Source organism: Anolis sagrei, chromosome 11 (genome assembly GCF_037176765.1).
Source record: "Anolis sagrei isolate rAnoSag1 chromosome 11, rAnoSag1.mat, whole genome shotgun sequence".
In the NCBI taxonomy this organism is placed as follows: domain Eukaryota; kingdom Metazoa; phylum Chordata; class Lepidosauria; order Squamata; family Dactyloidae; genus Anolis; species Anolis sagrei.
The window spans coordinates 15,305,334-15,332,500 of record NC_090031.1 but is presented as its reverse complement, the minus strand read 5'-3'; the positions used below and the strand labels follow the sequence as shown (position 1 = coordinate 15,332,500).

Below are 27,167 nucleotides of genomic sequence, written 5' to 3'. Positions count from 1 at the left end.
CTTGATTTCCCTCATGCATCTTCCTTCCTTCCTTCCTTCCTTTCTCCTTTCTTTTCCCTTTTTCCATTCCTCCCTTCGTCCCTTCTTTTCTCTTCTCCTGTTTCTCTTAATTTCCTCCCCTCATTCCTTTTCTCTTTTCCTATTCCTTCCTTCTTTACCTGTTTTTGCTGTCTTCTCTCCCTCCCTTCGTTCCTTCCTTTTTTCCTTCTTTCTCTTTTCTTCCCTCCCTTCATAGCTTTTCCCCTTTACTTCCTTCTCCCATCCTTCCTTTGTCTTCATTTTCTCTTTCTTCCTCTCTCCCGCCTTTCCTTTCCTTTTCCTTCCCATTCTTTCCTTACGATTTCTTTCCCTTTCTTTTCTTTTCTTCTCTTTCCTTCCCCTTCCTTTTCTTTCCCTTCTTTTTCTTTTCTTTCCCTTCCTTTCCTCCCTTTCCCTTCCTTCCCTTCCTTCCCCTTCCCCTTCCTTTCTTCCCTTCCCTTCCCTTCCTTTTCCTTTCCTTCCCCTTCCTTTCCTTTCCTTGCCCTTCTTTCCCTTCCCTTCCCTTCCCTTCCTTTCTTCCATTTCCTTCCCTTCCCTTTCCCTTCCCTTCCTTTCTTCCATTTCCTTCCCTTCCCTTTCCCTCCCCTTCCTTTCTTCCCTTCCCTTTCCCTTCCTTCCCTTTTCTTTTCCTTCCTTCCCCTTTCCTTTCCTCTCTCTTCCTTCCCTTCCCCTTCCCCTTCCTTTCTTCCTTTTCTTTACTTCCCCTTCCTTTCCTTTCCTCTCTCTTCCTTCCCTTCCTTTCCTCTCTTCCCTTCCTTTTCTTTTCCTTTTCTTTTCCTTCTTTTCCTTCCCTTCCCTTCCCCTCCCTTTCTTCCCTTTTCTTCCCTTTCCGTTTCCTTCCTTTCTTTTCCTTTCCTCTCTCTTCCTTTCCTCTCTCTTCCTTCCCCTTCCCCTTCCCCTTCCCACACATGTCACCTAGCAACAGCCAACCCACTTTTTTCCCTTCCTTTCCCATTGACAATGCAGAGGGGCCACTTCACCTAGCAACAGCCTTTGTGGAGCAAACAAATATGCATGCAGACATACTTTGAATTTTATTATTTATTTTATTTATTTACTGTATTTGTATACCACCTGTCTCAGCGAATAAGTTACTCAAGGCAGTTTTTCATTCATAGATAGATAGATAGATAGATAGATACTCTAACATCAAGTGGATTTAAGAAACGCAGGCAACGTTGGCTCCCTTTTCCTTGGCCATGGAAGCCCCTTGTGCAAGTTGTTGTTGTATCCCGCTTGTATCTTTCTCACAAAGCTCCGAAACAAGGGCCGGTTTGCTTGGGGGCTCCTCCTTTAGGGAAGAGGCGTTTTGGGTGTGGACAGAGAGAGGGGGGGCAGGACTCTTTGGGGAAGTCCCCTTCTCTTAAGGAGCCACCCTTTGGGGCCCCAGAGGGATGGTGTAAGGGTCCCTCTGGGGTGCCTTTGCCCTTGGCTCCTGGCGACTTGGCCCTGGTCCCCTTCGGCCAATGCCTTCCCAGGAGGGCTATCGGAGGGCAAGGGCTTCTCACGGTGAAGGACAAGGGACAATGGGGCCCTTTGTGGGAACTTCTTGGGGCCTTGTGGGTCGAGGCGCCGGGTTTGGGGATCCAGGAGCCGGGTTCGAATCCCCCCTGGGATCCCCATCCCTTTTGGGGGCCCTTTGGCCTCCCCAGGGCCCTTCCGCAAGAGTGGTTCCCACGCTATAAATACTTACTCAATTGCCGGAGCTGATAAGGAAAGGCTGGGGGGAGCGTGGAAAGAAAGAGCCCTTCGCTCTCTCTGCAAATATGCCATTTATATTTGGGAGCCAAAAAAATAAAGGAATGGCCTTTGAGATAGATTGGGGGGGGGGGTGGCATTCCCAGAGACCCAACTTTGCTAGTGAAAATCCAGGATGATGATGATGATTGTTGTTATTATTATTATTATTATTATTATTATTATTATTATTATTATTATTATGTCATTAAAAGGTAAAGGTTTTCCCCTGATATTAAGTCCGGTCGTGTCCGACTCTGGGGGTATGTGCTCATCTTAATTTCTAAGCCAAAGAGCCGGCGTTATCCGTAAACACCTCCAAGGTCATGCGGCAAGCATGACCTCACGGAGCAATATTAATAATAACAATAATATCATCATTTGCAATAATAATAATAATAATGATGATGATGATGATGATGATGTTATAAGTTTGGTAATGATAATGTCTGTTGCAATAATTACTTGATCATCATGTATAAATTATATAATATCAATTGCAATAATAATAATAATAATAATAATAATAATAATAATAATAATAATAATAATGCCATAAGTTTGGTAATGATAATATCAGTTGCAATAATTACTTGGTATGTAAAGGTAAAGATTTTCCCGACATTAAGTCCAGTTGTGTCCAACTCTGGGGGTTGGTGCTCATCTCAATTTCTAAGCCGAAGAGCCGGAGTTGTCCATAGACATCTCCAAGGTCATGTGGCCAGCATGAAGCGCATGGAACACTGTTACCTTCCTGCCAGAGCGGTACCTATTGATCTACTCACATTTGCATTTTTTCAAACTGCTAGGTTGCCAGAAGCTGAGGCTAACAGTGGGAGCTCATGCTCCTCCTTAGATTTGAACCTGTGACCTTTTAGTTAGCAAGTTCAACAGCTCAGCAATTTAACCCACTGTTATTATTATTATTATTATTATTATTATTATTATTATTAAAATAGTATTATTATGGGGTTCCCAGTAGTGCAGTGGGTTAAACCATTGAGCTGCTGAACTTGCTGACCGAAAGGATGGCATTTCAAATCCAGGGAACGGGGTGAGCCCCCGCTATTAGCCCCAGCTTCTACCAACCTAGCTGTTCAAAAACACACAAATGTGAGTATATCAATAGGTACCGTTTCTAGGAGAAGGATAATGACGCTCCAAGTGAGGTTTATAAATCTGTGGAATGATGCCCAGGATGAGAGAAAGAACTTTCATCTGTTGGAGGCAAGTGTGAATGTTGCAGTTAGCATTGAATAGCCTTGCAGCTTCAAAGACTGGCCGATGCTTCCGTCTGGGGAAATCCTTTGTTAGGAGGTGTTAGCTGGCCCTGATTCTTTCCTGTCTGGAATTTCTCTGTTTTCTGAGTGTTCCTCTTTATTTACTGTCCTATTCTAGAGGGTTTTTTTTAAAATTCTGGTAGCCAGATTGTGTTCATTTTCAAGGTTTCCTCCTTTCTGTTGAAATCGTCCACACGCTTGTGGATTTCAATGGCTTCTCTGTGGTTGTTAGCCAGACAATCAGGGCCAGCTAATACCTCCCAACAAAGAACCCCCAGGAAGGAAGCAGCCAGGCTTTGAGGCTGCAAGGCTATTAAATGCTAATAAAGCTGGCCAGTTGCAACATTCACACTTGCCTCAAGCAGACAAGAGTTTTTTCTCCCACCCTTAATATTATTCCACAGGTATATAAACCTCACTTGCCTCGTTTCCAACAGACCTCACAACCTCTGAGGATCCTTGACATAGATGTGGGTGAAATGTCAGGAGAGAATGCTTCTAGAACATGGCCAAATAGCCCGGACAACTCACAGCAACCCAGCGATTCCAGCCATGAAAACACGATGCACCCTTTCATGTTTCAGATGACCTTTGGAGCCAAAAGGACAAAAAACAACTACTACTTATTATTATTATTATTATTATTATTATTATTATTATTATTATTACGATTCATAGAGTATTTTAATTGGACGGGATCTCTAAAGGCCATCCAACCACTTCTGCTATGAATACACAATCAAAGGCCTCCCAAGAGATGGCCATCCAACCTCTGCATCATCATCATCATTATTATCATCATCATTATAGAATCCTAGAGTAGGAAGAGACCCCCAAAGAGACCCAATTTCCACACAATCAAAGCCCCCCCGACAGATGGCCAAAACCTCCAGAGATGGAAGGAGACTCCACCACATTCCAATTGTTTAAGAGGGGAAAGTGGGGTAGAAATAGGATAATAATAGTAATAATAGTAATAATAACGACAATTAATAAATCCTGTGGACTTATTCCCCTTGAGTTTCCGGTCTGGGGACCTGCAAACCGGACCTTCTCGGCCGCCTGCCTTGGTCTGGATTATTTTTACTGAAATGCATCTGAGATCCCCTTTGGCGCCTCTGTCCCCTTCCGCCGGCCGCTTGCCGCCCATAAGCCGCTTAGCCTCTTTGGGGCCGCAGACGCGTTGCCCGTTTGGGCCGCTTCCGACCCAAGGAAAACCTCTTTTGCAAGGCTTGGGAGGATTAGCCGGACGCTGCTGGCAAACGTCAGGAGGAAGCAGGGATTTGGGCAAATATATGGTTTTTATTCTGCAAAGAGCCAACGGCAGTGTGATCTCCGCCAAAGAGGAATGGGATTGATTGTCCAGAAGAGTGCCTCTGAGCATGCGCAAAGCACCACTTGGAACCAAATTCTATGCAGTCTTGGCACCTAAATATTGACTCTGATGTCTCTATTTGCCTCCTAACCTATCACAAAAGGAATTTATATATTAGAAAGGCAAGAGTGCCTCTGAGAATGTGCAAAGCACCACTTGGAACCAAATTCTGTGCGGTATTGGCACCTAAACATTGACTCTAATATCTGTATTTGCCTCCTAACCTATCACAAAAGGAATGTATATATTACAAAGGCCTCTGAGCATGCGCAAAGTGTCTCTTGCAACCAAGGATATGAAGTCTTTGCACCAAGTTTGGACTCCAATGTCTCTTTGTCTCCTATCTGACTCCATCTCTGCCTATCTATCTAAAATATGGGAAGGCAAGAATTCCTCTGAGCATGTACAAAGCTCCTCTTGCAACCAAGGATATGAAGTCTTTTCACCAAATCTTTGACTCTGATGTCACTTTGGAGTCTGATTCCATCTCTGCCTAGCTATCTAAAATATAGGAGGGCAAGAGTGCCTCTGAGCATGCACAAAGCACTTCTTGCAATCAAGGCTATGCAGTCTTTGCACCAAAGCTTTGACTCCAATGTCTCTTTGGAGCCCTATCCAACTCCATCTCTCTCTGTCTGTTTAAAATATGGGAAGGCAAGAGTGTCTCTGAGCATGCGTAAAGCGCCTCTTGCAACCAAGAATATGAAGTCTTTGGGCCAAAACTTTGACCAATATCTATTTGTCTCATAAAAGGCATGTATATGTGTGCGTGTATATATAGAGAGGTTTATTTGCCATCAATGTTTAAGAAACTGACTGTGAGAGCCATTCAGCAGTGGAACTCTCTGCCCCAGAGGTGGTGGAGGCTCCTTCTTTGGAAGCTTTTAAACAGAGGCTGGATGGACATCTGTAGGGGATGCTTTGAATTTTATTTTCGTGCTTCTTGGCAGGGGGTTGGACTGGATGGCCCATGAGGTCTCTTCCAACTCTATGATTCTATGATTCCATGATTCTTTGATTCTATGATATTTCAGGATTGTATTGAGTATGGATTGCATTGATTAGGATATTTCAGGATTGTATTGATTATAGATTGTATTCATTAGAATATTTCAGGATTGTATTGATTATTAATTGTATTGATTAGGATATTTCAGGATTGTATTGATTAGAATATTTCAGGATTGTATTGATTATGGATTGTATTGATTAGGATATTTCAGGTTTGTATTGAGTATGGATTGTATTGATTAGGATATTTCAGGACTGTATTTATTATGGATTGTATTGATTACGATATTTCAGGATTGTATTGATTATGGATTGTATTGATTAGGATATTTCAGGATTGTATTGAGTATGGATTGTATTGATTAGAGTATTTCAGTACTGTATTGATTATGGATTGTATTGATTAGGATATTTCAGGATTGTATTTATGAATTGTATTGATTAGAATATTTCAGGATTGTATTGATTATGGATTGTATTGATTAGGGTAATTCAGGACTGTATTGATTATGGATTGTATTGATTAGGATATTTCAGGATTGCATTGATTATGGATTGTATTGATTAGAATATTTCAGGACTGTATTGATTATAGATTGTATTGATTAGAATATTTCAGGATTGTATTGATTATGGATTGTATTGATTAGGATATTTCAGGATTGTATTGATTATGGATTGTATTGACTGAATGGCATAAAGGCAGTAGACTTTAACTCCCTGATTCAGGGATGATAGGAAGTGTTGCCTGAAAAGAGCGCTCTGCGGAACATGACTTATTCCAGGATCATACTGGGCTTATCTGCAGAAGCTGGACGGATCCAGCTTTTTAATATAGGGACCCATAATTTCCCAGAAGCAGCTGTGGACGATGGGAAGTGCCACCCCAAAATTAGATGGTTAATGCCAATCTTAAGGTCAAGAAAAGGATGGTCAATGATGATTTTAATGATTTTAATTTCCCAAGGCTGCAATGAGGATGATGGGACTTGCAGTCATTCCCAGAAGGAGACCCGCTGTGTTCCAGCCTTCTGTTTCTCTGTCTCTCTGCCTTTCTCTGCAAAGGGCAAAGGGCGGCTGTTTCCATCTGAACTTTGCCCTTGAACTTTCCTTCCATTGGGGGCTCATGGGAAAAAAACGGGAGCCAGATGCAAATCTATAGATAGCAGCCGAGTGGGAAAAATGGCTTGGGATTTTCACAGAGCCCTGATCCTCCAAAGGAACAGATTGGTCATAATAATAATTAAATATCGGTCATCATTATTGGAAACATGGCGTTAATATTGGTCATCATCATCATTGTTTAATATGTGTAAGAATCATTGGAAGCATGGTGTTAATATTGGTCGTAATAATACTAATTTAATATGGGTCATCATCATTAGAAGGGCGTCATTGATAATGATCATAATAATCATTTAATATGGGTAATCATTACAAGCATACCATTAATATTGATAATAATAATTTAATATGGGCAATCGTCACTTGAAACATGGTGTTAATATTGGACATAATAATAAATCAATATGGGTAATAATCATTGAAAGCATGCCATTAATATTGATCATAATAATAATTTAATATGGGCAGTCATCATTGGACACATGATGTTAATATTGGTATTAATCTTAATAGGGGTAATCATCAATGGAAGCATGCCATTAATATTGATCATAATAATAATTTAATATGGACAATCATAACTGGAAACATGGTGTTAATATTGGTCATGATAATAACTCAATATGGGTAATCATCATTAGAAGCATGCCATTAATATTGATCATAATAATAATTTAATATGGACAATCATCAATGGTGTTAATATTGGTCAGAATTATAACTTAATATGTATGGGTAATCACGACTGAAAGCATGCCATTCATCATCATCATCTAATACGGTAATAATCATTGGAAGCATGTCATCAATATTGGTCATGATAATAATAATTTAATATGGGATATAATCATTGGAAGCATGCCATTAATATTGATGGTGGTGATAATTATCATCATCTAATGCAGTAATAATCATTGGAATTATGTCATTGATACTGGTCATAATAATAATAATAATAATTTACTATGGATATTCATCAATGGAAGCATGCCATTTAAATTGATGATAGTGATAATCATCATCTAATACAATAATAATCATTGGAAGCACTCCATTAATATTGATGATGGTGATAATTATCATAATCTAATACAGTAATAATCATTGGAATTATGCCATTAATATTGGTCATCATAATAATAATTTAATATGGGTAATCATCAATGGAAGCATGCCATTCATATTCATCATCATCATCATCTAATATGGTAATAATAATTGGAAGCATGCCATCAATATTGGTCATAATAATAATAATGTAATATGGGATATAATCATTGGAAGCATGCCATTAATATTGACGATGGTGTTAATCATCATCATCATCCAATATGGTAATAATAATTGGAAGCATGGTGTTAATACTGGTCGTAATCATAATAATTTAATGCAGGAAATAATCATTGGAAGCATTCCTTAATAAACAATGGGACGGTGGTGAAAGCGGCATGCTCTTAAAGGGCCAGAGCCCTTTAAGAGGAAGCTACTTCATGGCAAATTCTCTGCCCTGAGGAGCCTTCAGTCAATGGGTCAAAAGGTTGGGGTTTTTCTCAATTTTTGGGCTAAATATGTGGACAAATTGGGGCTTTTGGGATCTGGGAAGACAAAGCCACCTTTGGGCTCAGAGTGACCCCACAAACGAACCCTTCCCCTTCCCAGCAGGCCCCCAAACCCTCCTCTTTCCATCTGTTTGTTGAACAGTTTAACCTAACAAGATTAGCCTTCTTTTGGGGAGGATGAGGAGGATGGGGACCTCCTCCTTCTTTGCTTTCCCCCTTTCCCCCTTTTTCTTTCAATTTGGGAACAATGGGAGGTCAGCAGAAGCCCTCCTTTGTCAGGAATGCCACCAAGAGCTTTTTGTCCCCCAAATTATCCAGCTTTGGAGGCAAAAAAGGGCTCGAGGAGGTGGGTTTGTTTTGCCTTCGCAAAGTATGGGAAAGGATCCTTCCCAGGGATGATGATCGTAATGGACCATAGGCTCTGATGAATAGAATTGTTTTGGCCTTTGTCGCTGCTGCATCACTCTCTTGGCTCATGTTCAGCTTACTCCTAGATCCCTTTCCCATGGACTGTTTCCAAGCCTCCATCCTATATATGTGCATTTCATTCCTCCAACCTAAGTGTAGTACATTAGAACTGCATTGGCTTTTATAGCTGCCGCATCACACTCTCGGCTTGTGTTCTGCTTATTGCCTACTAAGACCCCTAGATCCCCTATTATCTTAACTCCCTCTGTATGGAAACTAGACTCCTATGGATGCCTATGGAAACTAGACTCCTATGGATGCCTAGAATCACATTGGCCTTTTGAGCTGCTGCATCACCCGCTTGGCTCGTTTTCAGGACTGGAAGTGTTTCCTCCCCCCCCCCCCCCCCCCCGCACAAGAAAAACCCCTTCTTTGCTCCGTCAGCCCTTTCCTTTTTTGCTGAGCCAAGGAAAGCCGAGTCGGAGCAGATAAGAGGTGGAAAATCCTGATTTTTTGGAAGCAGGTTTGTCTGCAGTCAAGTGGAGGTCCCGTTGTTGTTGTTGTTGTTGTTGCTGTTGTTGGTGGAGGTCCCGTTGTTGTTGTTGTTGTTGTAGGAGGTCCTGTTTGGAAGCAGGTTTATCCGCAGTCAGGTGGAAGTCCTGTTGTTGTTGTTGTTGTTGTTGAAGTCCTGTTGTTGTTGTTGTTGTTGTTGGAGGTCCCGTTGATGTTGTTGTTGTTCTTATTCTTGTGTGGTGGAGGCTTCTTCTTTGGAGGCTTTTAAACAGGCTGGATGGCCATCTGTCGGGGGTGCTTTGAATACAATTTTCCTGCTTCTTGGCAGTGGGTTGGAATGGATGGCCCATGAGGTCTCATCCAACTCTATGATTATATGGTTCTTGTTCTTGTTGTTGTTGGAGGTCCTGTTGTTGTTGTTGTTGGAGGTCCCATTGTTGTTGGAGATCCCGTTGTTGTTTTTGGAGGTCCCGTTGTTGTTCTTCTTGTTGTCATTCTTATTCTTGTTGTTGTTGTTTGAGGGCCCGTTGTTGTTGTTGTTGTTGTTCTTATTCTTGTGTGGTGGAGGCTTCTTCTTTGGAGGCTTTTAAACAGAGGCTGGATGGCCATTTGTCGGGGGTGCTTTGAATACAATTTTCCTGCTTCTTGGCAGTGGGTTGGAATGAATGGCCCATGAGGTCTCATCCAACTCTATGATTCTATGGTTCTTGTTCTTGTTGTTGTTGGAGGTCCTGTTGTTGTTGTTGGAGGTCCCATTGTTGTTGGAGATCCCGTTGTTGTTTTTGGAGGTCCCGTTGTTGTTCTTATTCTTGTTGTTGTTCTTATTCTTGTTGTTGTTGTTTGAGGGCCTGTTGTTGTTGTTGTTGTTCTTATTCTTGTGCGGTGGAGGCTTCTTCTTTGGAGGCTTTTAAACAGAGGCTGGATGGCCATCTGTCGGGGGTGCTTTGAATGCAATCTTCCTGATTCTTGGCAGTGGGTTGGACTAGATGGCCCATGAGGTCTCTTCCAACTCTATGATTCTATGGTTCTTGTTCTTGTTGTTGTAGGAGGTCCTATTGTTGTTGTTGTTGGAGGTCCTGTTGTTGTTCTTGTTGTTCTTCTTATTCTTGTTGTTGTTGTTGTTGTTCTTCTTCTTGTTGGAGGTCCCGTTGCTGTTGTTGTTGATTTCAAGTCCCCAAAACACCAAAAGAAGAGCAAGAGTGGCAAGTTCTCTGCAGAGCCCTCTTTGGGGTTCTTCTCCCGTTTCAGGAATTTCTCTGTTGCTGAAAGCAGCAGCTGGAAACATCTGGGGAAGTGGAGGAGGAGGATGGTTGTTTGGGATTCCTGTTATTTCTACACGGACACGGTCCTTTAGCCGAGAAGGAGGCCATTGGCAAAGGCTGGGAACAGTGCGAAATCGGGCCAGCGCTTGGGGCCAATCCCCGGGTGAAAGGAAAGCAAGCAGCATTTGGGATTAAGGGCAGAGGGGCGGAATCCCCCTTCCTTTCTTCCCGCTTCTCCTTTGCAAGGATTGAGGATTCAACAGTGCAAAGGATCCCCTCCAAATTGATCAGAAGGGTCTCTTATACTGAAACCTTCAAGAGCTGCTCTGAGATATTGATGGAGGGGTCAGATCTCAGCATTGGGCTTCTGAACAAATAAGGGACATTAATAATAATAATAATAATAATAATAATAATAATTTGTTTTTCACAGCATTGAGCATCTCAATAAATTAGTGATAATAATAGTTTTTATTTCTTACAACACTGAGATGCTAAATAAATAAGTGATGATGATGATGATGATTAGCATTGAAGATCTGACCAAATAAGGGATGATGATAATAATAATAATAATAATAATAATAATAATAATCCTTATTCAGATGCTCAGTGAACCCGCTCCTGCCTTTTGGGGGGAGGATCAAGAAGGAGGGTCAGGTCGGGGGTCAAGGGTCGCCTTGCCTTCCTTTTTGCCCCCCTCCCTCCCCCCCTCTTCAGGCACCAAACCGGTTTGGCTCCTTCTCCACCGTTCGGTTCCCACGCCGCCGCTGCCGCCTCGCCTTTCCCACGCTCCTCTGCCACCAAAGAACCCCACTTTCTCTCCCTTTTTCTCACACTCCCTCCTTCCTTTTTTCTTCCTTCTTTCCTTCCCACCTTTGCTTTCACAACAACAACCCTGTGAGGCAGGCCCCTCGCTGCTCCCATTTCACAGGTGGATAAAGAGAGGCCAAGAGGTAGACAGTAGCTGTCATTTAAAAAGGTGACACAACATGAAAAGATTCCTGAATGGAAACTGATTCATTATTATTATTTCCACCGTATTATTTTGTGTGTGTGTTTGCATATGTGTGTGTGTATATATATGTATATATATGTATATGTATATGTGTGTGTGTATATGTGTGTGTGTGTGTGTGTGTGTGTGTGTGTATATATATACACACACACACACACACTAATATGGTGGAAATAACAATAGGAGGAGGACAAGGCTGGTTTATTATTTTTGTTATTATTATTACTACTATTATTATTGCTATTACTATTAATACCTTTGAGGCAGAAAGGGGTTGGACTGGATGGCCCTTGAGATCCCTTCCAGATTTATGACACACTATATCATTCATATTCATACAATATCCATGGTTGGATGGCCATCGGTTGGGAAGGATCGGATGGTACCCTCTTTTGTATGCGGAAGAGGGTTGGACCGGGTTAGGCCCCCTTTGGGGGATCTCTTCCAACTCTATGATGTAGCTATCATACCTCCCTCTTGCAATCATATCTATCATCTATTTATCTTGCTCAATCATATCATGTGTCTGGGGCCATCTATCTATAGCTGGCCATCTGTTGGGAGGGATTGGATGGTGTCCTCCTTTGTGGCAGACGGGGGTTAGATTGGATGGCCCTTGAGATCCCTTTCAAATGTCTCACATATATATATATATATATATATAATCTTTTTATCATATCCATGGCTGGATAGCCATCTGTTGGGAGGGGTCGGATGGTGCCCTCCTTTGTGTGCGGAAGAGGGTTGGACTGGATGCCCCCCTCTGGTGGATCACTTCCAATTCTATGATGCACCTATCACATCTCTCTTTCATATCTAATATCTATTTCTTTCGCTCAATCATATCATATATCTGAGGCCATCTATTTATAGCTGGGTGGTCATCTGTCGGGAGGGATTGGATGGTGTCCTTCTTGGTGGTATTTGGAGGGAGGGGTCTCTTCCAACTCCAGGGTAGATAGATAGATAGTAAAGGTAAAGGTTTCCCCTTGACATTAAGTCTAGTGATGTCCAACTCTGGGGGATGGTGCTCATCTCCATTTCTAAGTCAAAGAGCCGGCATTTCCATAAACACCTCCAAGGTCACGTGGCCGGCATGACTGCATGGAATGCCATTACCTTCCCACCATAGCAGAACCTATTGCTCTACTCACATTTTCATGTTTTCAAACTACTACTTTGGCAGAAGCTGGGCCTAACAGTGGGAGCTCACCCCACTCCCTGGATTTGAACTGCCAACCTTTCAGTCAGCAAGTTCTCAATCTCAGCGGTTTAACCCACTGTGTCACCAGGGGCTCCTAGATAGATAGTCTGTGTATGTGTGTATACACACACATACACACATATTATAATAACATAATATAATATAATAATCTATAAATAATTTAAAATAATACTAGAGAGTATGTCTGTGTGTATATATATATACACACACACACACATACACACCATCTAAATAAATAAAAAAATAATGTTTGTTTGTGGGATTAATGTAACTCAAAAACCACTGGATGAATTGACATCAAATTTGGACACAATACGTCTAACAGGCCAACGAGTGACCATCACTCATAAAAACACTAAAAAACACAGCAGAAGAGACTTAAAAAGCCAAAAAACAAAAAATACTTTTGCATGTGCAAAACCCCATATATACACACAAACACACATATATACACATATACACAAAAATGTATATACACACAAAACACATATACACAGACTGGGCCACAGTAATGCGTGGCAGGGGATGGCTAGTGTGTGTGTATATATATATATATAAATCATATATAAATAATTTAAAATAATAATATATGATAATAATAATCAGAATATTTCGAATAATAATAATAATAATAATAATATCCTTTTCCTGTTTGGGTAGTGTTTTCCTCTTGAGAATAAGGAATCCGGTCCAGTCTCTCAATGGCCCAGGTGAGAGGAGGAGGAGGAGGAAGAAGAGGGGGCCCCCCTTCCTCCCTGCCTGCCTGCCTTCCTGCTTGTTCCCACGCTGGGCAAACCCTGCCAGCTCAGTCTGAGTCAGGGCCAAAATCCCAGGCTCCCTCTTTCTCTTGCCTCCTGAGAACGGAGCGGAACTTGGCTGCAGCCGCCGCCCTCCAATGGACTGGACGACCGGCCTGGGGTCAAGCAGGGACACCGTTCCCACGCCGCCAAAAGGATGGGGGCAACCCCCTTCTACTGGGAAAGGAAGGACACCACTCGACCCCTCCCGGCAGAGGGCCATAGATATGATATGGCGTTGTAGCTGCCTATCATCTCTCTCTCAATCATATGGAAGGGGCATCCTAAGGGCCATCCAGTCCAACCCCCCTGACAGTCCAACCCTCCTGACAGAGGGCCATTGATAGGATACATGAGAGATAGATAGATGGATAGATGTATATTATAGAGTTTGAAAAGTCTCCCAAGGGACACCCAATCCAAATGCCAAGCAGAAAGGCACAATCAAAGCCCTCCCGACGTATGGTCATCTAGCCATAGATAGATGGCCTTAGATATTATTGGGATAGAGAGGATAGATATGGTATGTTATGAACCCCTAGAGCTAGAGGGAAGGCACCATCCAAGCCCTCCTGACAGAGGGCCATCGACATGATACATTTATTTATTTACCCCCCGAAGGGGACTCAGAGTGGCTTACAAGTAAAAAGTAAATACAATAAATTATATTATTACCATAGCATAATATTAATATCATATATTACTTTGTGCTATAACATTATACTGTAATATTATTAGTAATATTACATTTAATATAAAATATATAATATCATATTATTATTAGTAGTAGTATTATATTCTATTACATTATAATATTATCAATATTATATGTATATACAATATAGTATATTATATATTATATATATATTTATCAATATATTTCAAACTCTATAATATACATCTATCTATCTATTATGTATCCTATCAATGACCCTCTGTCAGGAGGGTTGGACTGGATGGCCCTTAGGATGCCCCTTCCATATGATACATGTATATGATAGAGTTTGAAAAGTCTCCAAGGGTCACCCAATTCAAACGCCTTTGGCCAAGCAGAAATCAAAGCCCTCCCGACATATGATAGATGGCCATAGATATGATTGGGATAGAGAGGATAGATATAAGTAAAAATGTAATGTTTATTTGTTGGATAATCAAAAACCACTGGGCGAATTAACATCAAATTTGGACACAATACACCAATCAGGCCAACAAGTGACCATCACTCATAAAAACACTGAAAAGCACAGCGGAAGAGACTTAAAAAGCCAAGAAACAAAAAATACATTACAACACATACACTAAACCACATATATACACATATACACAAATATTATTTATTTATTTATAAATATAATAAATAAGTATACATAAATATATACACACACAAAACACATATACACAGACTGGGCCACAGCAACGCGTGGCAGGGGACGGCTAGTATGTTATAAACCCCTAGAGCTGGAGGGAAGGCACCATCTAAGCCCTCCCGACAGAAAGCCATCCAGCCGGAGATATAATGGATAGTTAGATCAATGTTAGACAATCTCTATCACTGTGATTGTGTTTATTGTAATGTTATATTGTTATTGTATTCATATGTTTTGATGTAATTATGTTTTTGATTTTATTTTGCTGTAATATGTTGTTTGGGCTTGGCCTCATGTAAGCCGCCCCGAGTTTCGGTTGGGGAGATGGTGGCGGGGTATAAATAAAGATTATTATTATGATAGATAGATAGATAGATAGATAGATAGATAGATAGATGTGATTGGGAGATGAGATTTCCTAGAACCCTTTGTGCTTCCCGCTTCCTCCTTGCTGCAGGTGAGAAAAGGGGGCCAGCCTTGCTCCCTTTGGCTGCCGTCAAGGGCCTGTCCCAGTTCCCACGGACCAAAGGCCGCGGGGCATGGATGCCTGCCTGCATGGGTGCCTCTCTCTCTCTTTCTCAAGGGACTTTCCCAGTCACCTGCAGGGCCACACCTGCCCAGGTAACGGGTGCAGAGAGGTCACGGGCTCAGGCCCAACCCTCCCTCCCTCCCTCCTTTGGCTGCGGGATCCTTTTCTCATCGGAACAAAGGCATGGTGTGTCATCCTCTTCTCTCCCTTCCTTGGGAAGACTTCCCAGGTAGGTGCAGAGTACAGCCGAGAGAGGGCTTCCCGGCAAGGAGCGCATGGGAGGCAGAAATCCCTTTGGCCATAAAGGAAAGCACCCTCCGATCCCTCCCATACAGGGTGATGGGCATCAGTCGGATATGATTGAGAGGAAGAGATGATATTAGATATATCACAATGTTCTAGAGTTGGAAGAGACCCCAAAGGCCATCCAGTCCAACCCCCCTCTGCCATAAAAGGAAGACACCATCAAAGCCTTCCTGACAGAATAATAATAATAATAATAATAATAATAAAGCTTTATTTGTACCCCGCTACCATCTCCCAAAGGGACTCGGTGCGGCTTACATGAGGCCTATAACAACAATACAAGCAATTAAAATAAAACATGGACAATAAAATAACGAAACATAACAATAAGACAATGCACAATTAAAACTAAGGGAAGGCCAAATGTAGAATTAAAATTGAGAATAATGCTGGAACATGGGCGAAAAAGTGATGGGGCATTTGTGGAAAACATACAAGCAGACCTAAAACAATGTAAAGTGCTTTGGAGGACAAAGTGCTATGGAATCATTATTTTGGGAAGGCACACTGGAACAACCACGTCTTCAAGCTCCTCCTAAAGACTGCCAGAGTTGGGGCATGCCTGATGTACTTAGGAAGTGAGTTCCAGAGTCGAGGGGCCACCACTGAAAAGGCCCTCTCTCTCGTCCCCACCAATCGTCCCTGCGATTAATTTATATTAATTTATAACTTTATTTATACCCCGCCGCCACCTCCCCAATGGAGACTTGGAGCGGCTTACATGAAGCCAAGCCCAAAAAACAATTTACAATAAAATAAAACCAAAAAACACAAACCGAAAACGCAAACAATAAAGAACAACAACATAATTACATAAAACATGTGAATACATAGCAATATAAAATTACAATAGGCACAATCACAATGACAATGGGCAGGCCACATGTAATGATTAAAAGAAAAACTGATTAAGACTAATTAAAAACTCGGGTGAGATAAAAGAGAGATTATTTGCGGAGGAGGACTCATTATAGTGGGGGTTGTGGAATCAGGCTTTCCCCCGAGGTGGAGGGCATATACTCCAATGACAAAAATGAATATCTAGGCATCGATGATGATGATGATGATAATAATAATAATAATAATGCAAAAGACAAAGAGGGAATACCGTAAAAACACAATCCAGAGCAGAAGAGAAAACTGGCCAAAAAAGGCTCTCCGTGGACAGTTCCTGGGAAAAATTGAGAGCCAAATTGATAAAGAAAAAACATAGCTGTGGATCACAAATGGAACTCTGAAAAAGGAGACAAAGGAGGGCCTGATTCTGGCAGCCCAAGAACAAGCCATTAGAACGAATGTCATCAAAGCCAGAATTGAAAAGTCGACAACAGATCCCAAGTGTAGACTCTGCAAGGAAGCAGATGAAACAATAGATCACATCCTCAGCTGCTGCAAGAAGATCACGCAGACAGACTACAAGCAGAGGAACAACACCGTTGCTCAGATGATTCATTGGAACTTGTGCCACAAATACCATCTGCCTGCGACAAAGAACTGGTGGGATCACAAGCCGGAAAAAGTTACAGAGAATGAGCACGTCAAGATACTCTAGGACTTCCGGATTCAGACAGACAGAGTTTTGGAGCACAATACTCCTGACCTCACGATCGTGTTAAAAAACAAAGTATGGATTGTCGATGTTGCAATCCCAGGTGACAGCAGGATTGAAGAGAAACAACTGAAAAAGATGACACAATATGAGGATTTAAAGATCGAACTGTAAAGATTCTGGCACAAGCCAGTAAAGGTGGTCCCAGTGGTGATCGGCACACTGGGTGCATTGCCTCAAGACCTTGGCCTGCACTTAAACACAATCAGCGCTGACAAGATTACCATCTGCCAGCTGCAGAAGGCCACCTTACTGGGATCTTCACATATTATTCACCAATACATCACACAGACCTGGACACTTGGGAAGTGTCCGACGTGTGATCCAATACAACAGCCAGCAAAGTGTCTGCTGTGGACGCGTCTTGATGTGTTTCAAATAATAATAATAATAATAATAATAATAATAATATAATAACAATAATAATAATAATAATAATCTTTATTTGTATTCCGCTTTTCTCCCTAAGTGTCTCACTGTGTGTATTTATATATATGAGAGATATATCACAGAGACCCCAAAGAGGGTCATCCTGTCCAACCCCCTTCTGCCATTAAAGAGATACAGAATCTAAGCCTTCCTGACAGATGGACTTGTAGGCATGTATAGATGGATATGTGTGTAGATAGACAGACAGACAGAGCTATAGATAGATAGATAGATAGATAGATAGATAGATAGATAGATAGATAGATAGGGAGGCTTCCTCTTAGGCCTCTGGGGTTTGCAATAACAACAAATATATTTTTCCATGTCAGGAGCAATAATAATAATAATAATAATAATAATAATAATACCTTATTTATTCAGATGCTCAATGCTGTGAAAAACAAATACGATTAATTTTTATTATACCTTATTTATTCAAATGCTCAATGCTCAAAGAAATAATGATAATCCTCAGTTCTTGTGGGTTTTTTCGGGCTATATGGTCATGTTCTAGAGGCATTTCTCCTGACGTTTCGCCTGCATCTATGGCAAGCATCCTCAGAAACGTCAGGAGAAATGCCTCTAGAACATGGCCATATAGCCCGAAAAAACCCACAAGAACTGAGTGATTCCAGCCATGAAAGCCTTCGACAATACAATAACGATAATAATTATCCTTATTCAGATGCTCAATAATAATAATAATAATAATAATAATAATTATTATTATTATTATTATTATTATTATTATTATCCTTTACTTATTTAGCCACTCAGTGCTGTAAGAAATAAAAACTATTATTATTATTTTATTTTTTCCATGTCAGGAGTGACTTGAAAAACTACAAGTTGCTTCTGATGTGAGAGAATTGGCTGTCTGCAAGGATGTTGCCCAGGGGACATTGCTCGGATGTTTTGATGTTTTATCATCCTTGTGGGAGGCTTCTCTTATTTGTCCGCATGGGGAGCTGGTGCTGACGGGGGGAGCTCATCCACGTTCTCCCTGGATTCGAACCTCCAACCTGCTGGTCTTCAGTCCTGCTGGCACAAGTGTGTAACCCATTGCGCCACTGGGGGCTCCAAATAATAATAATAATAATAATAATAATAATAATAATAATAATAATAATAATAATAGATTTTTTGGGCCAAGAGGGGATTCGAACCTAGGTTTCCATAACTGAAATTATAAACATCCTTCTTGCTTTTCCCCTTTTCTGCCCAGGCCTGCAACTGTAACCGATACCTGAAGGTCTCCAAGGAAACGATGGCACACCTGGTGAAGATGAGAGGTCACCCCACAGGTGAGGAAGGGGCTGCCCCGGAGAGCAGCCCCCCATCCGCCAAAGACGCAGGTGAGGAGTCAGGAGGGACGGGCCCTTTTCTTCCCTTTTCCTTCCTCCTTCCCTTCTTTCCTTCCTATTTCCTCCTCCCTCCCTTCTTATTCCCTCCTTCCTTCCTTATTTCATTTTCATTCACTCCCTCCCTTTCTTACCTCTCTCCTTCTCCTTCCTTCCTTCCCTTACACCTTTTTGTCCTTCCTTCATTCCTCTTTCCCTCTTCCTCCTTCCTTCCCTTTTGTCCTTCCTTCTTCTCTCTTTCCTCCCTCTCTCCCTTCCCTCCATTCCCTTCCACCTTTTCATCCTTCCTTCTCTCATTCCTTCTCTCTTTCTCCTTCCGTCCTTCTCTTCCACCCTTTCATCCTTCTATCTCTCTTTCTTCCCTCCCTCTTTCTCCTTCCTTTCCTCCCTTCTCTTCCTCACTTCCTTTCTTCCTTCCATCCCTCCTCCCTCTCTCCCTCTTTCTCATTACTTCCTCTCCCTCCCTTCCCTCTTCCCTCCCTTCCTTCTCTTCCTCACTTCATTTCTTCCTTCCCTCTTTCCTCCCTCCCTCCTTCTCTCTCTCCCTCTTCCTCCCTCTTTCCTTCCTATCTTCTCTCCCTCTTTCTCCTTCCTTTCCTCCCTCCCTCCCTTCTCTTCCTTACTTCATTTCTTCCTTCCCTCTTTCCTCCCTCCCTCCTTCTCTCTCTCCCTCTTCCTCCCTCTTTCCTTCCTATCTTCTCTCCCTCTTTCTCCTTCCTTTCCTCCCTCCCTTCCTTCTCTTCCTCACTTCATTTCTTCCTTCCCTCTTTCCTCCCTCCCTTCTTCCCTCTCTCCCTCTTTCTCCTTTCATCCTTCCTTTCCCTTACTTCCTTTCTGCCCTCCCCGCCTCTTTCCTCCCTCCCTCTCTCCCTCTTTCGCCTTCCTTCCTTCCTTCCCTTCCTTCCCTCCCTCTCCCCACCCTCCTCCCCTCTCTCCCTCTTTCTCCTTCCTTCTCTTCCTCCTTCCCTTCCTCCCTTTCATTCTTCCTTCCATCACCAGGCAGCCAGTCCTCTTAGCAGGGGGTGCAAGCATGCATCCCCCAAGTTTGCCCCTGCTTGCTCTAGAGCCCCTGGGATACCTTGGTGGTTTCCCATCCAGACCCTGCTCAGCTTCCAGGATTTGTGCCTTGGTCAGTTTGTGCCCATGTTCCTAAAGAAAAGGTCTCACGGGGAAAGAAAAGGGGGGCTTCTTTCTTTCTTTCTCTCTCTCTTTCTTTCTTTCTTTCTTTCTGGGGGACAAGGACTATTTCAAGTGGGCCAGCAGCTGACCTTTGCTTTGCTTCTTCCATTATTCCCAGAGGTCCCCACAGAAGGGGGCTTAGATTTCTTTCTTTCTTTCTGTCTGTCTTTCTTTCTTCCTTTCTTTCTGGAGGGAAAAAGAAGCAGCGCCAAGCCTTTCTCGCACCCGGTTCCCAGCCCCTTTTCTTGCGAGGAGAAACCAGTTGGACCAGTTGAGTCGGTCTGGTCTGCAGAAGGGAAGGCAGGAGAAGCCGTTTTGCAAAAGGGAAGGCAGGAAGAAGAAAGCCAAAAGGGGGAACGAACAAACGGGGAGGATGAAAAAAGGAGGAACGACGAAATAATATTCTAGGCACTGGACAGACACCTTCTCAGCAAATCAGGGCCAACCTCTTGGAGAAAGAAAGAAAGAAAGAAAGAAGAGGGAGGAAGTTGAGGGAGGAGAAAAGAAAGAGATAAATGAGAAAGAAAAGAAGGAAGGAAAGGAGAGAGAGAAAACAGGGAAGCAAGGAAATAAGGAAGGAAGAAGAAAATAAGGAAAGAAAAAAGCAAAGGAGATAAGGAGGGAAGAAAATAAGGAAAGAAGGAAGGAAAAAAGAGGAAGGGAAGAAAAGAAGAGAGAAGGAACGAAGAAAATGAAGGGAGGAAAAAATAAGAAAGAAGGGAGGAAGAGGGGAAAGAAAGAAGGAAGGAAAAGGAAGAAGAGAATGAAGAAAAAGAAGAGAAAGAAGGAAGGGAAAAGGAAGAAAAGAAGAGAAGGAAAGAAGGAAGAAAGAAAAGAAGGAAGGAAATGAGATAAAAATCAGGGAAGCAAGAAAATAAGGAAAGAACAAAGCAAAGAAGGGAGGAGGGAAGGAAGGAAAGAAGGATAGAAGGAAGAAAGGGAAAAAAGAAGGAAGGAGATAATGAAGGAAGGAAGGGAAAAAAGAGATGAAAGGAAGAGAGAAGGAAGGAAGAAAATAAGAGGAGGAAGGAAGAAAGAATGAAAAAGAAGAGAAAGAGGAGGAAGGAAAAGGGAAGAAAAGAAGAGAAGAAGGAACAAAGAAAAGAAGGAAGGAAATGAGAGAGAAAAAATCAGGGAAGCATGAAAATAAGGAAAGGACAAAGCAAAGAAGGGTAGGAGGGAAGGAAATAAGGGTGGAAGGAAGGGAAGAAAGGGGAAAAAGAAGGAAGGAGATAATAAAGGAAGAAAATAAGAAAGGAAGGAAGGGAAAAATAGATGAAAAGAAGAAAGGAAGAGAGAAGGAAGGAAGAAAAGGAAGAAAATAAGAAAGAAGGAAGGAGGAAAGAAAGCAGAAAAGAAGGAAAGAAAGAAAGAAGGAAAAATAAGAGAAAGGAAAGAAGGAAAGAAGAAAAAGAAAGAAAAGAAGGAAGGAAATGAGCGAGAAAAATCAGGGAAGCAAGAAAATAAGGAAGGAAGTTAGGAAGGAAATAAAGAAGGAAGGAAGGTAAAAAAGAGATGAAAGGAAGAGAGAAGGAGGGAAGAAAAGGAAGGGAGGAAGAAAATAAGAAAGAAGGGAGGATGGAAGAAATAAGAGAAAGAAGGAAAGAAGGAAGGAAGGAAGAAAAGAATGAAGGAAATGGGAGAGAAAAATCAGGGAAGCAAGAAAATAAGGAAAGAAGGGAGGAGGGAAATAAGGGTAGAAGGAAGGTTGGAAGGGGGAAAAGAAGGAAGGAGGGAAGAAAGAAAATACAAAAGGGAGGAAAGAAAAAAATAAAAAGACAAAAGGGAAAAAGAAGAGAGAAGGAAGGGTGGAAGGATATAAAGAAGGAAAGAAAGAAAGACAGAAAGACAGAAAGATAGAAGGGGGAAATATAGAAAAGGAAGGAAGGCCTCTGGGTGTGATAGTCTAAAAAGAAAGCCCTTCCCAAGCACAAAGGGACCACCAAGGGCTTCCTTTAGTCTCTGTTTCAGCCTCACAGATCCTCAGGAGATCCTATGGAATGGGCTTCAAGGAGGCCTCCTTGGCACAGGCTGGCCTGGAGGAGCCCCACTCCCTTTCCTCAAAGGGCCGCTTTCTCAGGCCCATAACTCTCCCTTATCAGGCAGATCTCTCCCAAGGAGAAGGCTCTCAGGGACCTTTGGACTCCCCTCTCCCTTCTGGGGCCTGGGTTTGAAAGGCGGCAAAATGTTATCCTTCTTCTTCTCAACTCTCAGTAGGGTGCAGTGTCAGTAGAATCATAAAATAATAACGGATGGGACCATATGGGGCATCTAGTCCAACCCCCTGAAATTGCAAGAAAAGCACCCCCGACAGATGGCCTTTGCACCTCTTCCTCATCATGGATACCACTAGGTTGCCTTTAATGCCCCTCTCTATGTGGCAAAGGCTTGGGAAGACGGAATCAGGAGGCCGTGGGAGCTCTCCAGGTTTAATAATAATAATAATAATAATAATAATAATAATAATAATGACACGATATGAGGATTTAAAGATCAAACTGCAAAGACTGTGGCACAAGCCAGTCAAGGTGGTCCCAGTGGTGATCGGCACACTGGGTGCAGTGCCCAAAGACCTTGGCCTGCACTTAAAAACAATCGGCGCTGACAAAATTACCAGCTGCAAAAGGCCTCCTATGGGATCTGCAATCATTATTCGCCAATACATCACACAGTTCTAGACACTTGGGAAGTGATCCAATTCAACAGCCACCAGAATGATCTTGTCTGCTATGGACTCATCTTGTGTTTCAAATAATAATAATAATAATACCACTTATTGAAGGGATGAGTGGCCCTATAACCAGGATTCAGCCTTTTCCTAATAATAATAATATAATAATAATAACCACCTATTGAAGGGATGAGTGGCCCTATAACCAGGATTTGCCTTTTCCTAATAATAATAATAACAACAACAACAACCTATTGAAGGGACGAGTGCCTTATAATAATGCCATATTATTACTAGTATTCCAATTTGGACATATGAGGTATTCACGTCAAGTTTGGTCCAGAGCCCTCATTGTTTGGGTTCATAGTGCGCTCTGGGTGTAGGTGTACTACAACTCCTCTAAATCCCTCCAAAGGCCTCTAGTATGTTTTGTTAGTCATGTAGGTTCTCTATTACAACTTAGTTCCTGGTCCATCGTTGGTGGAGTTCAGAGTGCTCTTAGATTGCAGGTAAACTATACATCCCATACAGCTGTTGTAACAGCTGTAAAGCAAGATGAATTCTCCCCAACCTCTCTAGTATGTTCAGTTTTTGATTCATTCCTCTGCTTGCTGTGTGCCATAGCAAAGAAAAGGAAAGGATTAAGGGAGAGGCAGTGGGCGGGGTCATGCAAATTCCACACCAATGGAGTCAGAAACACTGTGATGCCTGTGATGGAGGAAACATGCAAAATCTAGGATAAAATGGTCCCCATAGGAAATCCTTCACTTGGGTGTTGGGCAGTGTGGTGTTTGTGGAGGACATTGGCAGGACTCTTGATCATGTTCATGGTGCTCGCTATAACCTGCAATGTCATTGGAGGGAAGGCTTTGATGGGAGGCTACTGGGAGCAATAGCTGTGTGTGAAGGCAGGAGCTTGTCTGTGGACACCCCAAGCACACACACATACATATTTTCACTTTTATTATGTGTATACATAGACAGACAGACAGACAGACAGACAGACAGATAGATAGTATGTGTATAGATCATTATTAGTAGTAGTAGTCATTCCCCACTTTTTCTCTCTAAAAATAGACTAGAAGTGGCTTTAGAGATGTATCTATAGGGGGAAAAGTATGTCTTAGACTAAAAGAAATAGGGGAAGAAGAAGAAGCCAGTAACGGTGGTCCCAGTGGTGATCGGCACACTAGGTTGCACTTAAAAGCAATCGGTTCTGACAAAATTACCATCTGTCAGCAGCAAAAGGCCACCCTGCTTGGATCTGCACACATTATTCACCGGTACATTACATAGTCCTAGATGCTTGGGAAGTATGTCTTAGAGGAGAAGAACTAGCATAATAATAATAATAATAATAATAATAATAATAATAATAAGCCAGTCAAGGTGGTCCCAGTGGTGATCGGCACACTGGGTAAAGTGCCTAAAGACCTTGGCCTGCACTTAAAAACAATCAGGGCTGACAAAATTACCATCTGCCAGCGGCAAAAGGCCACCCTACTTGGATCTGCACGCATTGTCCGCCGATACTTCACACAGTCCTAGAGACTTGGAAGTGTCTGATGTGTGATTAAATAAAACAACCAGCATGGGAATCTTGTATGCTGTGAACTAATCTTGTTGTGTATCAAATAATAATAATAATAATAATTATTATTATTATTATTATTTGTTACCCACCTATCCTCAAAGTGGGTAACAAACACCATGAGGATACATGTAATAACAGATACATATTAAAAACAGAGTTGTCTCTGTTAAAGTGGCATCAAACTGGATTAATTCCACAGTGCAGACATGCCCTAAATAGCTTTTCTAGAAAAGGGGGATTATCCCAAAAGGCAGAGGTTCTTTTGTTTATTCAGACCCAAAGGGATGAAAGCCTGCATCTTGTTTTTTTTCAAAATGTATCTAAGTGGCAAAAGGGATGTATATCTGGTTTAGTTCCTCTTTAGGACTTATTTTTAGTCCCCTCGGTCAAACAAAGGCAGGATACAAAGGGAATAGAAAGGCAAAAATCATGAAAGAGCTTTGCGTCAAAGCCGATGGGAAGGAAGGCCGGGTTCAGTGTTTTTTGGGTCCCTGATGCCGTCCTTTGTGTTGCTTCTTCCTAGGCAGAGCCATGGAGGGTCGTGGGGAAGGCCTCCTCCAAGCACCGGACTCAGGCCCTGGAGCGTTGGCTCCACAACTGCCCAATGGGGTCCCCCTACAGATCGAGGCCCTTCCAGCTGGAGTGCTGACCCAGGAGGAGCTGTCCTGCTTCTACTGCTGCAAGTCCTGTGGGAAGGTCTTCTGGGAAGGGTCCCACTTCGGGAGGGCCGTCTCCCGGCTCAGGGGGTCCCTGGACCTCCCCGAAGGCGGAGGCAGCCTCTACGGGGCCTCAGTCTGACGTCGGAGGCAAAGAGAAAGCGGCTGTGGACACTTTGGGGGGCTTCCTGGCCCAGGAGCCATGTGGGACCTGATAAAGCTTGAGGAGGAGGATGGAAAGAGACTGGGGGGCATTTTGGCGTGGGTTTTGGGGGACAAATGTCAGAATGGATAACATTTGGGGGAAGAGAGAGACAAAGAGTTCCTTTGGGGTGGGTTTCGGGGGGGGGGGGTCTTCCTTGCCCAGGATGCCTATGTGAACTTATAAAGCTTGTTAGATGGCAAAGAGAGAGAGATTGGTGGCATTTTGGTGTGGGTTTCAAGGGACTTCCTGGCCCAGGATGAACATGGGAACTGATATGCTTCAGGAAGAAAATAATGATTGAGGGTCATTTTGGGGTGGGTTTTGGGGGGCAAATATGAGACCTGATAACATTTGGGTGCACTAAGAAACCGAGAGTTCCTTTGGGCTGAGTTTCGGGGGGTCTTCCTTGCCCAGGGTGCATATAGGAACTGATAAACCTTGTTAGAGAGATATTGGGGTCATTTTGGGGTGGGTTTTGGGGGGCTAATGTGAGAACTGATAACATTTGGGTGCAGTGAGAGACCGAGAGTTCCTTTGGGATGGGTTTTGGGGTCTTCCTTGCCCAGGGTGCATATGAGGATGGATAAAGTTTGAGGAGGAAGAAGGAGAGGGAGATTGCAGGCATTTTTGAATGGGTTTTTTGGGGGGGTCTTTCTTGCCCAGAATGCATATGCAAACTGATAAAGCTTGTTAGATGACAAAGACATGGATACTGGTGGCATTTTGGGGTGGGTTTTGAGGGAAGAGAGAGAGTGATTGGGGGTCATTTTGGGGTGGTTTTGGGGGGCTAATATGAGAACTGACAACATTTGGGGCAAGAGAGAGACAGAGAGTTCCTTTAGGGTGGGTTTTGGGATTTTTCTTGCCCAGGATGCATATAGGAACTGTTAAATCTTGTTAGATGGCAAAGAGAGCAATCGGAGCCATTTTGGGGTGGGTTTCGAGGGGCTTCCTTGCCCAGGATGCACATGGGAACTGATAAAGCTTCAGGAGGAAGAAGAAGAGAGCGTCTGGGGCTCATTTTGGAGTGGATTTTGGGGGAGGAATGTGAGAACTAATAACATTTGGGGCAAGAGAGAGACAAACCCTTTGTGGTGGGTTTCGGGGGTCTTCCCTGTCTAGGATATATATGGGAACTGATAAAGCTTCAGAGGGAAGAAAGAGAAGGAATTTGGAAGCATTTCTGGATGTTTTTTTTGGGGGGGGGGGTCTTCATTGTCCAGGATACATAGGGGAACTGATAAAGCTCCAGAAGGAAGAATGAGAAAGAATGAGCGGGGTAGATGTGGGGCAAATGTGAGAATGGATAACATTTGGGGGGAAGAGAGAGACTTGTTTATTGTATAACAACATTGAATGTTTGCCGTATATGTGTTCTGTAATCTGCCCTGAGTCCCTTCGGGGAGATAGAGCGGAATATAAATAAAGTATATTATTATATTATGAGAGTTCTTTTAGGGTGGGCTTCGGGGGGCTTCTGTGCTTGGGAGGAATGGGAGAACGGATGAGGCTTGAGGAAGAAGAAAGCTTGAGAGTCATTGCGGGGTGGGTTTGGGGGGGCATTCAGGCTGCAATGGTGCCCGCCTGTGATACTTTTTCTAATGGTGAGAACTGAGTATTTGTATGGATATACAGTGTGCGTCACGATACACACACACACATATGGATTTTTAAAAAAAGATTCAATAGAAAAGTGGTCTGAAGTAATCGAGAATGTAGAGCGATGATAAATAATATTGCCAAAGGTCATTTTGGGAAGGATAAGATGGCTCTTGTGTTGGGAGAAATGCAGGAATAATAATAATAATAATAATTATTATTATTATTATTATTATTCTGGGCCCAAATAAGTTGCGTTCCGAATAATAAGGCCATTATTGGGCAGTGTATGGAGCCTTTTTCTCATTAGGGC

General features: G+C 42.5%; 1 protein-coding gene across 3 annotated transcripts in view; it reads left to right on the top strand.

Moving 5' to 3' along the window:
- Window positions 1-26,698, top strand: part of EXD3 (exonuclease 3'-5' domain containing 3) — an 86,952-nt gene extending 60,254 nt beyond the window's left edge. For all 3 annotated transcript variants that reach the window (XM_067471911.1, XM_067471909.1, XM_067471910.1), the window contains 2 exons: window positions 18,815-18,944; window positions 24,918-26,698. In XM_067471911.1, coding sequence (XP_067328012.1) covers window positions 18,815-18,944; window positions 24,918-25,192 — 405 coding nt within the window. In that variant the 3' untranslated portion in view covers window positions 25,193-26,698. The remainder of the gene's footprint in view (window positions 1-18,814; window positions 18,945-24,917) is intronic.
- Window positions 26,699-27,167: the final 469 nt, after the last annotated feature.